The following is a 12,783-nucleotide window of genomic DNA, read 5'->3' as shown; positions in this document are numbered from 1 at the left end:
GCTGAACCCACCCAGGGGTTGTGTGAACTTGTTCAGCAGGTTCCTGTGTAGAATTAAATATTACCTAGCATTTGGGTGAAATCTGTATGAGACAGATGTTAGAGGAATCTCACTAGGTCACTGAAACCAACTTAGCACAGCAACTCTCCCAGAAGGACAACTGACCTTTCTTTGTGACAATGTTCCCTTGGGGAGGAGGCTAACTTCACTGGACTGCAGCAATGATGGATTGCTTGTACGTATGAAGTCAGCACCACAGACACAGCTTTGGGCAGACAGCCTGAGAGCTGCTTGGCTGCAAAGACGGGGTTACATGATGAAACACAGGGTTATATGTACTGTCGCTGTTTAAAACCTCAGCTCCATATGTCTTCTGTGGGTAGGACAGGGGTAAACAAATGCTTTAAATAAACAAATGGACATTTAAAAAAAAGATGCCAGAAAGCACACCAGAGTTGAATTAGCATTTGTGTGTTCTAGGGCTTGTCTGCATGGAACAATCTGCAGTCCATACAGATGTGAGTCAGATTTTTTTAAAAAATGGTTTGTGGCCCATAGGCTTGAAAATGTGCAGGCAGCAACTAGCAGCAGTCCCTTTTACAACCAGATCCGGAATTTCCCTTCTGTTGGAGTATTGACTTTGCTGGCTGAAAGGAGCATACACACCCTCAATGCCAGAACCTCTCCCTGGAGCAGCCAGACCATTTAATTATCTGTTCTAGGACCTTTCCTGGTATTGCTCTCAAGCTCTCAAGTAGTTACCTGGGTCTTAATTTTTCCCATTCTTCAAGATGGGGACATTTGCTCACCTCCAGTCTGTAGGACCCTCACCTGTTCTCCCAAGAATTCTCAAAAATTATAGACAGAGGCTCTGAGATTACACCCACATGCTACTTTAGTTCCATTTGGTGCAGCTCATCAGGTCCTGGAGATTTGAATTCATTTAAAGTAGGTAGGTATTCCCATTGGAAGTGAGAGCTGGACCCTAAGGAAGCCTGATCGCCAAAGAATTGATGCCTTTGAATTATGGTGCTGGAGGAGACTCTTGAGAGTTCCATGGACTGCAAGAAGATCAAACTGATCCATTCTGAAGGAAATCAGCCCTGAGTGCTCACTGGAAGGACAGATCGTGAAGCTGAGGCTCCAATACTTTGGCCACCTCATGAGAAGAGAAGACTCCCTGGGAAAGATGGAGGGCACAAGGAGAAGGGGACGGCAGAGGACGAGATGGTTGGACAGTGTTCTCGAAGCTACGAACATGAGTCTGACCAAACTGCGGGAGGCAGTGGAAGACAGGAGTGCCTGGCGTGCTATGGTCCATGGGGTCACGAAGAGTCGGACACAACTAAACAACAACAAGGTGTTCCCATAAACCTCTTTTTCTATCTTGGGCTACAGCTCCCTCCTTGCATCATTTATTTTGTTATCACCAGGTTGAGCACTGCTTTCCTTTTGGGTGAAGACAGAGGCTAATTAGGTGTTAAGCAGTTCCGCCTTCTCTCTATCACCCAATAGCATTTCTCTATCTTCTCTATGCAGAGGACCTACCCCTTGCTTGTTCTTCCTCTTGCTTTGAACATAGCTGAACAATTCTTTATTATTAGCTTTGGCCTGCCAGGCCTTCTCCCTGCAACTGTTAGCTACTTTTGCATATTCTTCCTTTGTGATTTCCCCTTTCTTCCATTTCTGATACATAAATTAGCCTCTTAAGCCAGTGGTTCCCAACAGGTGGTCCGGGGACCCCCAGGGGTCCGCGAGCTATGCCAGAGGGGTCCGCAAGATGCTATTAGAATAAAAAATATATTAAATATATTTTGTATGATAACAGATTTTTTGTTTTGGCCGCTTCCTGCATGAGCAGAGTCTAGCGCAAAACTAGAATTAGATAGAGGCAGTAGTTCTGCTGTATGCCGTTAGGTGGCGCTTTACAAACACTACTGTTTTGCAAAGAGGCAGTGCACGCATTCTACTAACGCTCACCTCCCCAAGATGCTTTGCGCGCGTCGGCTTCATTTGTGCGCTACTGCGCAGATACCCTGCTTTCTCCATTCCCCTCCCTGGCGCGCGCTGCCTCTTTGCAAAACAGTCGTGTTTGTAAACAAAGCGTTGTTTTTCGCGGAAGCTACAGTTCGCGTAGCTAAAAATGGACCGTTGGTTAAAAAGTGGTTCGTTAAAACGACAAAGGCCTACAGATGAAGAGGAAGATAATGCATTTGATGTTCAAGCAAGTAAGTCAGTGACTCTCGAACCGATTTGTCAGTGTCCATTGAACCTAAATCGTCGGCGTCCCTTGAACCTAACCCTTCCAAGATCAGTGTTAAGCTTACTGGAAAAATTAGATTAGGAATTAGGAATTAGATTTAGGATTAGGAATTAATGGGGGTCCTTGTCACAATAGCGGCTTGATGAGGGGTCCTCGAGAAAATTTTGTTGGGAACCCCTGTCTTAAGCAATTATGGAATCTAGCTGCTAGCACAACAGAAGGCTGAGGCAAAGCTGTAGCAACAGGTGGAATGGAAGGCAGAGAAGCTCCTCCCACACCAAGCATGAAGTCATTAGCCTAATCCTACATATAAAGCAAGGCAGGGGGCACAATGCACAACTGGTAGCCTCCACTACTGAAGGAGCATTTCTGATGCTGGATGGGTGGTTAGTTTAATTTCTCTGTATTGATAGTGCTTTTCCCTAATTCACAGAAGATCCAAAATAATTCCAGAATAAACTGCAAAAGTTGCACAAAACTACACAGGTTAAATAATCCAGTTCTCCCTAAGCAGACAACTCCAAACAATTTCATACAGGCCAGTTTTTACCAATAGGTCCTTTATGCCAGCTTTCTTGAGCAGCTGACTGGCCCCCTATGAGTTAGAGCCAATGCTGAACTAGACTAACCATTAGTCTAACCTTAAAAGACCCTTTTATTCTTAGAAAGTCATGCAGTCAACCCATCTGGGAATTTAAACATAGTACCGCACTTTTACATTTGACCCTCATAACAGCCATGTTTTCAGACCCCTCTTTTATAATATTCTTAGAACTATTTCTAAGTAAAATGGTCATAACTTTGAGAGTCTCTTGATCAAGATCGTCTTCAGATATTACACTATTTACCTATGAAGGAAACAAAAGTATTAGAGAAGGCAGCAAGCGAAAGGCTCAGACAAGTTACACACACACACAAACACACAGCAGATAGGGTTTCAATCAAATCAAATACTTGAACATGTAAGCTTAGCTCTTATTTATTGTGCATACAATCATAACCAGCCTAAGTTAAGAACCTGGCTGGAAACCAAGAAATAATCTATTAAGATAAGAACAGGAAGGTTGTGTATACATAAAGTTATTCACATGCTGCGATTATTTGAATAAAGCTCTCTTACCAAGTTTCTTCTCCGGGAATGGCTTTGGCACAATTCTTCAAAGCCCTATAGGTCAAATTTGGAAATGAAGAGGCACCTAGTTTTGCTCAGATGCCAGAAGGCCTACCCTGGTCCTTTCTCTTTGCACCATTGCCCCTCCCTTTGCTGGCTAGGGCTCCTTGTTCTAAACAGAGGACATCACAGATTCTCCTGATGTCTTGATATTCGGACTTTCAAGAGGGCAGAAGGAACTCAGCGGGGAAGGAGTGCCCATGTATGGAAACTTCCTGTGGCTCTTTGGCTTTTTCGTGGGGTCTGTGGAGGGGAAGGATTCCATGATAATGGATGTCCAACTGCAGCATGGCGCTCTTCACACGCATTCTTTCCATGGAAATAATTGCAAGGCTTTTCCCTACGGTAGATGATCTGATCTGGACTAAACGCTGGTATTACTCAAAAGGCGCATGTCCAGAAAGTAAAATGAGATAAAAGCTGTGAAGGTAAATGTTTGAAGAAAGATTTTTTTGTGAGACAAGTACATGTTGGTTCTTTGGCAGGAGCAAAACAAGATGTGCAGCCCCACCAACCTGGATTCAACTGCCTCAATGACTTACTTAAATTATTCCAGTACATGTATATAGAAGCTCAAGTATATACAGAGTGTGCCCCAACCAGTGCAGTGATGAATTACTAATATTAACAGTATCAAAATAGACATTTATCATACAGCAATTACAAAAGCAAGCCATGATCTTCAAATAGTCTCTTCAAGCCATTGCAGAGGGGACGTAAAACATGATTATGCTTCTTTACAAGCTGGGGCTTACAGCCGGGGAGTCTTGCGGCTGGACCACCTCGGCCCTTTACTTGAAGGGTTGCTTCCCCTCACTGGAGAGTTTATCTTCCACGGCTGAGGCTGCGGCAACCTACAAGTTGAGATGGAAAATAGTTCTGAAAAATAGGTTAAGCAAACTAGTGTTTAGAGCAGGGATGGGGAATCTGGCCCGCTGCATGTCATCAGACTCCCGCTCCCATTAACGCCAGCCTACATGGACAGAGGGTGATGGGAGCTGTAGTTTAATTAACATCTCAAAGAACACAGGCTATCCGTTCCAGGCTTAGTCATTCTGCACTGTAACAAGCAACACCAAGTTTAGCGTGTGGCCAAAATCTGCACAAAACGGGGGTCTTGCCAAACAATGGGGAATCTGCTTTTCTTTAAAGAGGAAAGCAAGGATTGCATCCATTGTTGGTCCTACCCAGAGCAGACCAATTGAAATGAATGGGCATGACAAGTGCTATTTTTCTTGAAAATTGCTTGAATGCTGCTCATGTAAACAAAATCCCTACTCGCTGAAAACTAGAATGAGAGAGAGAGAAGGCTGGCCTAGAATACTTCTTCCTAACTTACTATTTGACGGATACCACCTGGAGAGGGTTTTGCTCTGAAAGATGGCACATAATAGTTACTTATTTCCAAGACTTTTGTGTACAGAGCTATTTTTAAAAAGAAAGAGAGTTATGGGAAGCACTCTGACATCTGTCCCCCAACTGCAGTTCACAGTGATAATTTTCCATCAGCAAGCTTTGAAACAAAGGTCATTTGGGTGGCTTTCCGATGAACAGCACGTTAACGTCTTCTCTATTCAATAACCCTTTGCTGGCTGCACCACAAGACACACTGCTTCGCTGCCATTTTGCAAATAGGGCAGTTACCGCTGGCTTTAACAGTTATCCTTTCTGCCAGGGAGAAACAGCACTGGTGCCTGGAAATGAATTCTGTCTGTGATCTCCATTGCATGGAGTGCAAGTGCTGATTGGAGTGCAGAACTAGAAGTGTGTGTGTGTGGGGGGGGGGGACCAGGATCGAATCCCCGCTCTCATGCAAAGTTCAGTGGGCGACCTTGGGCCTGTTGCACTCACTCTATAAAACGGCAGGGGAGTGTGTGTGAACTACGTATGCCACCCTGAGCTTTATGGAGGAAGAGTGGGACAAAAACATGCAGAACTACTGTTTGCCACAAGCTGATTTTGGGATTGCAGAGCTGCCTCAGCCAAGGCATCTATTATACTTACGGCGAATCTGGTGAAGGCAAGCAAATAATCTGACTTGATGGGTCCTGGGTCCCTTGATCTCCTGCAAGTGGAACGACAGAAATATTAATATGCCTTGGGTTTTTTTTCTCTCTCTCTCTTTCTTTCTGTCTGTCTTTCGTTTCTTTCTATCTAACCACAATAACGCACAGCAGCAACTTACCTGCAGTTGAAGCTGGCGTTTGGGTCTGATGGATATAACTGACTCCTGCCCCAAAGGTCACGTTGTCAATAGACTCTGGGGGGGAAAAAACACCACAAAGTTTACCACAAGCTCACCTGGACAGTTTAAGAATTGAAAGGAGTGTTGTGAGGCGGGGGAGTGGCCAATACTAAACCCCTCCCTAGCAGCCAGACCTCCTCAGATTGCTGTAACAAAAATGGGGGAATCAACCAGGTATGCAAACACCTAATTGCTCAGGGTAAGGGAAGGAAACTGTTTGAAATATGGAAAATTCACCTCTTCTCCTTTAACTTCCATTTTTCAGCCTCCTGATATGCCATTCATGGTTTCATGGAGATTTATGTGGGTAAGCAGGCTAATAAAATGTTTGGGTAAGGTTGGATGGCGGCTAGCAGATTGAGGTTGAATCCTGACAAGACAGAAGTACTGTTTGTCGGGGACAGGAGGCGGGCAGGTGTGGAGGACTCCCTGGTCCTGAATGGGGTAACTGTGCCCCTGAAGGACCAGGTGCGCAGCCTGGGAGTCATTTTGGACTCACAGCTGTCCATGGAGGCACAGGTTAATTCTGGTACGCAGGCTGAGACCCTACCTGCCTGCGGACTGTCTTCTCACCAGTGTGGTGCATGCTCTAATTATCTCTCGCTTGGACTACTGCAATGCGCTCTATGTGGGGCTACCTTTGAAGGTGACCCGGAAACTACAATCAATCCAGAATGTGGCAGCTAGACTGCTGACTGGGAGCAGCCGCCGAGACAACATAACACCGGTCTTGAAATACCTACATTGGCTCCCAGTACGTTTCCGAGCACAATTCAAAGTGTTGGTGCTGACCTTTAAAGCCCTAAATGGCCTCAGTCCAGTATACCTGAAGGAGCGTCTCCACCTTCATCATTCTGCCCAGACACTGAGGTCCAGTGTCGAGGGCCTTCTGGCGGTTCCCTCGCGGTGAGAAGCCAAGTTACAGGGAACCAGGCAGAGGGCCTTCTTGGTAGTGGCACCCGCCCTGTGGAACGCCCTCACACCAGATGTCAAAGAGAAAAACGACTACCAGACTTTTAGAGGACATCTGAAGGCAGCCCTCTTTAGGGAAGCTTTTAATGTTTAATAAATTATTGTATTTTAATATTTTAATATTTCTGTTGGAAGCCGCCCAGAGTGGCTGGGGAAACCCAGCCAGATGGGAGGAGTATAAATAATAAATTATTATTATTATTATTATTATTATTGTAGGCAGGTTTTGGGGAGGAACCATATTCACATGCCTGCACAATATCCCAGATTCAACCCCTAGTTGATAGCTGCAAGAGACTGGAGAGCTGCTGCTCATCTGAGTAGACCGTTCTGATTAGATGAATCAGTGGAATGACTGCACACCAAACTGCATGCAGAAGCAGCTCCTTAGTTTCCAGAGAACCCAGAAGCAGGTTCAGAATATTGGCACACAACAGGAGAGAGAGGATGGAAGTCTTGCAGCTGCTCATACATGTAACACCAATCTATGGCTTGGCATTATGTCCTAAGGGACTAAGTATCCTGGCTCACAAATAAACCTATGGTTCGTTTAGCCTAACTATGGCTTGCTGTTCTGCCGAAAGTAAAAACACTTGCTTAACCATGGCTTGCTTGCATACTGTACTACACCCAAGGTACTCACCAGCCTACAGAAGCACAAGAACAGCTTGGAAACAAGCCAAACTATGGCTTGTTTGTTCAATTCATGATTTGTTGAAGAAACAGTGGGTTGGCATTATGTGCAAACCCACACATGCACAGTGAGTATTTTTCTCTCTGCGTCTGTTGATTGTTTTTGGACCATAGTTTCCTTCTCATTTTAGGACCGGGAGACCCAGAGCCAGTGGGGCGATGACAGCTCAATCCTGGCTAGCTCAGGCAGTAGTAATGTGACACATAGCTTGTGTCACTGCTAGGAAGCAAAGCTGGAATTTTAAGCCTTGGCCCCCAATGGGATTAACAGTCCCCTCCCTCCCACGCTCCACAGCATATGTTGCTTAAATTGAGCATCAGTGCCAGCCCCCAGGCAGAAAGGAAGGCACGGTTTTCACGGCTGTGGCATCCCAAGACTTTGCGCAAAGCTGACGTCAGGAAGTTAAGGACATCTGGTGTTAATGTTGAGTCTATCGACTCAGCCAAGTCGGGGAGAGGATGACACAGAGGGTCAGATGTCTGCAGTCAGCTTGCTGTGAATATCACGGCGTGGCTTTGAATAAGAGACACTCTCCTGGTCACCTAAGGTCTCAGGGCAGAGTCTTTCCCTGTCCTGTTGCCGATCACTTTTAAACTGAAGATAGCAGCAGCTATCACAGAGCGTTGGAGCCCTTCCAAAATAAAGGCACAGGTTCCTGTTGGCTTCATGAGGATTTGGTTTCACAGAGTACTGCCTTCATTTCCCCCCACCCCCAATTTTTTTTTTTTGCCACGCATGCAAACGCGAATGCCCACCAGTTTAGGACAACTTGTAGCATCACACACAAACTTTATGACCCACTGCTTAAAGTACAGTCAGGGCAGTGTTCATTCCACAATCCTGTGCAAGTGAATAAAAAATTTGGGTCTCGGGGCACAGCATCCAGCGGTTCATCTTATTCTTTCAAAAGGTAAATTTCAAACCTTTAGTAAATATGAAATCTTGCAAATCAGAATGGTGCCCGTCAGCATTGCAAGTGGTAAGGGATATGACTTAGTGCCCTGCATGGCTCCTTCTGCCATGATTAGGAATATCAGGGTACAAAATACAGATAATACAGAAATAAATGTAAACTTGCAGCTTCCTTTCCTTCCAGCCAAAACCTGCAGACTGACTGTTACTAGGGACAGGCAACCCACCAAATCACCTGAACTACCCTTTGCTGTCTCATCTGCCCAGTAAGATTTGGGAAGAAGGGGATTCAGGAAGAGCTGTTGTCAACATGTGAACACACATCTGTCAGCTAATGTCCTTTAGGAAGATGGAATACAATTTTGAAGTGGAGCCTGAAGCCAAAACACTGTGCTAGGGCAAGGTACCAATGAGTGCAGGTTTAGTGCTGGGTTGATCTACCAAGAAATGGCCGTGAGGATTAGGGCTGAGATACTTGACCAGAAAAACATATATGCACATCAGGATTTCAGACCACTGAGAAAGAAAGACCATATACTAGGAATGGAGAAATCTGTCCCTTCAGATGCTGCTGGACTACAACTCCCATCAAGCCACCACTGGCCGGGCCTGATGGGAATTGGAGTCCACAGATGAAAAGAATGGTGTTCATTCACCATGATATGTTACTGGTGGACGCATCATAGGAAGGGGTTCATGACTCTCTTAAAGCAGCTATTTGACTGCCTGGTTGGAGTCTTTGTTGTTATGAACTGTGTGCACTTAATTTGTAATACGCTGCCATTTTCTACCGTTGAGAACATTGCACTTGCCAAGTTTGGTTTCTTTTCTTTGCAAGGTTGCAGGGGAGTGCAATTTTCCTGTTGTGTTTTATTTATGCTTGACCAGAAATGGCAGGGCTAGGGGACTAGGAGACCCCCAAAGCCAGCCCTGCCACATGTGGCTGCTTCCACACACCCCTCCATAACAGACCATCTCTTCAGAAACTTACTCTTAGGGGTACTGATCGCTCGACCTTCCAGGAGAACATTGGTTCCAGATGATGGTCGAATTAGACTGGTCAAGGACACTAAAAGAAAAAGGAGGAGTGTGTTAGAGACAGTGAATGTCCCCATCAGGACACCTCTAGTTAGTCTGGATCCAGAACTGTGCGTATATTTAAGGTGGTTCTGAGACAGAATCTCTACCGGCCAAAGAAAGGCTCACCTTTACTGTTCTGCCTGCTCCCTGGAGATGTGGGCCTCCCGCCCAAGCTCCTGCTGCGCTGATTTTTAGCAGCTTCTGCAACCTTCTTAGCAGAGTTGAGGATGGCAATGGTAGTCAAGGACCTGTTCCTAGGAAGGAGGAAAAGAGTAGAGCTGTTGCTGGCGTTCCGGTCGCTACATAGTAAGCAAGCTTTAAAAGAGCATCTGCCGAGCATCACAAGGCAACAACTAATTGGACCTCTGGAAAAAGATTCATTTGAACCTGCAGTTCAATGCATTGATGCATTTGATTTATAATCTGACAGCATGTAGACAGACCTAAGGCTAGCAGCAACCATCTCGCATGAAGTGTGACAGTTTAGCACACGATAAAAGCTTAAGTGTATAAGGCAAGCTGCACTGCGAAGATGCACAGAAGATACTCAAATTCAGGATTTGCCGAATCCCAGAAAAACAGCAGAATCACAGACAGCCCAACTCGAGTCCACAGAGTCCTGTACCTGGCCTTCAGGATGCCTGGTCTGGGCGAAGTAAATCCAGCAGGTAAGGTGGAGTCTCTTGCAGCAGTCACAGAAGCAGCTGCATTTTGATAAGCAGGTAGTGCTTCTTTTTCCGAAGTGGGAGACTATGATTTAAAAAGGAGAAAATGGAGCTGTGCTTAAATTCCACTATGGCGTCAATCAGGGGCAAAGAGGGCTTCACGCTACTGCCAATAGGCTCACACCAACTCTGCAATGCTAACCCTTCATCATTCCTGTGTTACAAACAGAAAACTCAAGTTGGGTGTAAACTTTCTTAAAGTTACTTGTGGCAGAGTTGGGAGCTTTTGCCCTGCCAGCTTGGGGTGACAATGGGAGGGGACAGGACTAGGCTGGAAAACAGGAACAGCCAGTGATGCATTTCAACGTAGTCTAGCACAGGGGTGAGGAAATGTGTATCTCCCATCCCTCTGAGGTACAAAACTCGGCAGGTGAGTGAGGCCACCCAACTATCAATCTCCTGACATCAGGACGTCAGCTGCTCCTTAGCATGCTACAGCAAAATCTTGAAAAAGCAGCAGTTGGGTACGCCAGCAGGCGACAGTAAAAGAGGGTTGGGGGCCAGCCTGTTGGGAAATCGGGACTCACATGGCTGTGGCTAGCAAACACAATCCTTGCAAGCCCCTGCTTGGGAGGGTGGGAGTTTGTACCTGCGCAACTGCCAGGATGTGAAGGGATCCTGCCTCTCTGGGCAGCTCCTGGTTTTGCTCAGACTCCATTTTCAGCTGTTCCTCATACTTCTTCATGTCGTACTCCAGCTCGGCGGCCAGCTGCTTGTCCATGGCAAAGAACTCTTTGATTTCATTTCGATAATCTTGCATCACCTCCTGGAAGATGCAACAGAGAAATTGGTGGTGGTTAAGCTGCATGCCTTACCGTAGATATTTGTTGTGGGCTGTTTTTAAAATCTATACCTGGTTGTCCTACTGTTTTACAAAATATTTTTGCTGTTTTTAAGGGTGTGCTTGTAAATCCCTTGGGATGCAGACGTGGAAGGCGATGATGATGATGATTTCATCAGCTATGCTTTCTGCTGATGTTCAAGTGAAGATCTTAAAGCTACAAGTGGTGAAATGATCCTCTGATTTAAAGAATGTCTGGGCAAGATACTGCAGCAGGGAAGATCAATAATGGCAGTCGGCTACTGTGGAGAACAAGCAACTGAAGCAAAGTCCTGGTGTGTGTGCGCGCACACACATGTAAAAACTGACATTGCTCCATAAGGAAGGGCATTATCTCCAGGTGTATCTTGTGCTCCTCACTCAACCTTCAATGTCCAACAATGTTCTTTGGCCACTGTTACCTATGACACAGTGGGACATGGGTGGCGCTGTGGTCTAAACCACAGTGCCTAGGGCTTGCCGATCAGAAGGTCGGCGGTTCGAATCCTCGCGACGGGGTGAGCTCCTGTTGCTCGATCCCTGCTCCTGCCAACCTAGCAGTTCGAAAGCACGTCAAAGTGTGCAAGTAGATAAATAGGTACCACTCCGGCAGGAAGGTAAACGGTGTTTCCGTGCGCTGCTCTGGTTTGCCAGAAGTGGCTTTGCCATGCTGGCCACATGACCCAGAAGCTGTATGCCAGCCATCCCTTGGCCAGTAAAGCAAGATGAGCGCCACAACCCCAGAGTCGTCCGTGACTGGACCTAACGGTCAGGGGTCCCATTACTTTTTACCTATGACACAGGTCATTCTCCCCTCCAGTCTATCAAGACACCAGAACAGGCTGGTGCAAATGCTTAATTGTGCCACTGCCAGGGTCCTATCAAGAGATGCTACTTGTGGCATATTGACTGCTAATCATTTAGCCCAGCAACATTAAACTTGCCCCCAGAGGCTCCTGGCTGTGCGTCCAGGCAGAGAAGTAACTGGATCTCTTCCTCTGTAGACATCCTTATCAGTCCCACAACCTCCAACCAGCCCATCATGATCTCCCACACCTCTCTACTGCTCAGAGCCCAGGACAGGAGGCAGCATGTGCCTCGTCACAATGCAATGTGGCAACAGGGACTGGGCAACAATACCCACTGGGCGCAGGGAATGCCCAGGGCAGGGGGTTGCCCTTGACTCATGGGTTTAACTAAATGACCCTGGCCTGAAATATTACCCGGAGATAGTTCATGAGATCGCTCAGAGCTGGAAGCCTGTTCTGCTCCAATGAGGTCTTCAGCGACGTGATGATCGGAATGACATTCTCAATGAAATTCCTCTTCTGAACCTGTGGGGTGGATTGAGCAGAGATGGAGTCAGCGGAATGGGGCGGCTTTATTCAAAACAATGGAGAGATTTAGCATGTTGCAAAGGGAGAGCACAGTGGTGTCACTCCCAAGGACTTTCCCAGGCTCTCTTTGGAGCTGCTATACTCACTTGTGAAATCATTTTCTTCTGGGCCACCTGCATGACAGCGTTGGCTATGGCCAGCTGGTCCTCATCCGGCTCAATGTCATCCTCTAGCCTGGATTTCATGGCAGAGAGCTTGATCTCCTTGCAGCTCAGGACCTCAAAGGTGTCGGAGAGCAGAGCGCTGGCCTCCAGGTCGAGAGGCAGGGCTCCGTCCACAAAGCAGGCTGGAAACAAAAAGGATGGAGAAAGTGGGACAAGTGGTTACCTCCAAACACCAGAAAAGTCCAACATTTTAAGCTGGGAGCAAAGTGGTCTTAGCTCTGCACAAGGCTCTTTGCAGTTAGGGACAGCTCACCTAGTCAAGCGGCTTCACAGGGAAATGCAAAATGAGGTTGGGGCTTGCTTTTAAACTCTTGTGCAAGGGGCTGAAAGCACACACACA

The 12,783-nt window shown here is 46.5% G+C and overlaps 1 protein-coding gene across 1 annotated transcript in view; it reads right to left on the bottom strand.

Annotated features, from left to right (window-relative positions):
* Nucleotides 1–3,226: 3,226 nt before the first annotated feature.
* The window catches only part of NCAPD3 (non-SMC condensin II complex subunit D3), a 54,345-nt gene continuing 44,788 nt past the window's right edge, over nt 3,227–12,783 (bottom strand). The window contains exons 27-35 of the mRNA XM_088658269.1: nt 12,366–12,565; nt 12,106–12,216; nt 10,652–10,828; nt 9,963–10,087; nt 9,464–9,591; nt 9,249–9,326; nt 5,620–5,694; nt 5,439–5,499; nt 3,227–4,288 (exon numbers count right to left, since the gene is read on the bottom strand). Of these exons, the coding sequence (XP_088514395.1) occupies nt 4,186–4,288; nt 5,439–5,499; nt 5,620–5,694; nt 9,249–9,326; nt 9,464–9,591; nt 9,963–10,087; nt 10,652–10,828; nt 12,106–12,216; nt 12,366–12,565 (1,058 nt within the window). The 3' untranslated portion in view covers nt 3,227–4,185. The remainder of the gene's footprint in view (nt 4,289–5,438; nt 5,500–5,619; nt 5,695–9,248; nt 9,327–9,463; nt 9,592–9,962; nt 10,088–10,651; nt 10,829–12,105; nt 12,217–12,365; nt 12,566–12,783) is intronic.

Source organism: Zootoca vivipara, chromosome 14 (assembly GCF_965207765.1).
Source record: "Zootoca vivipara chromosome 14, rZooViv2.hap1.1, whole genome shotgun sequence".
Lineage (NCBI taxonomy): Eukaryota > Metazoa > Chordata > Lepidosauria > Squamata > Lacertidae > Zootoca > Zootoca vivipara.
The sequence above is the reverse complement of the archived record's forward strand: the minus strand, read 5'-3'. Positions and strand labels throughout refer to the sequence as shown.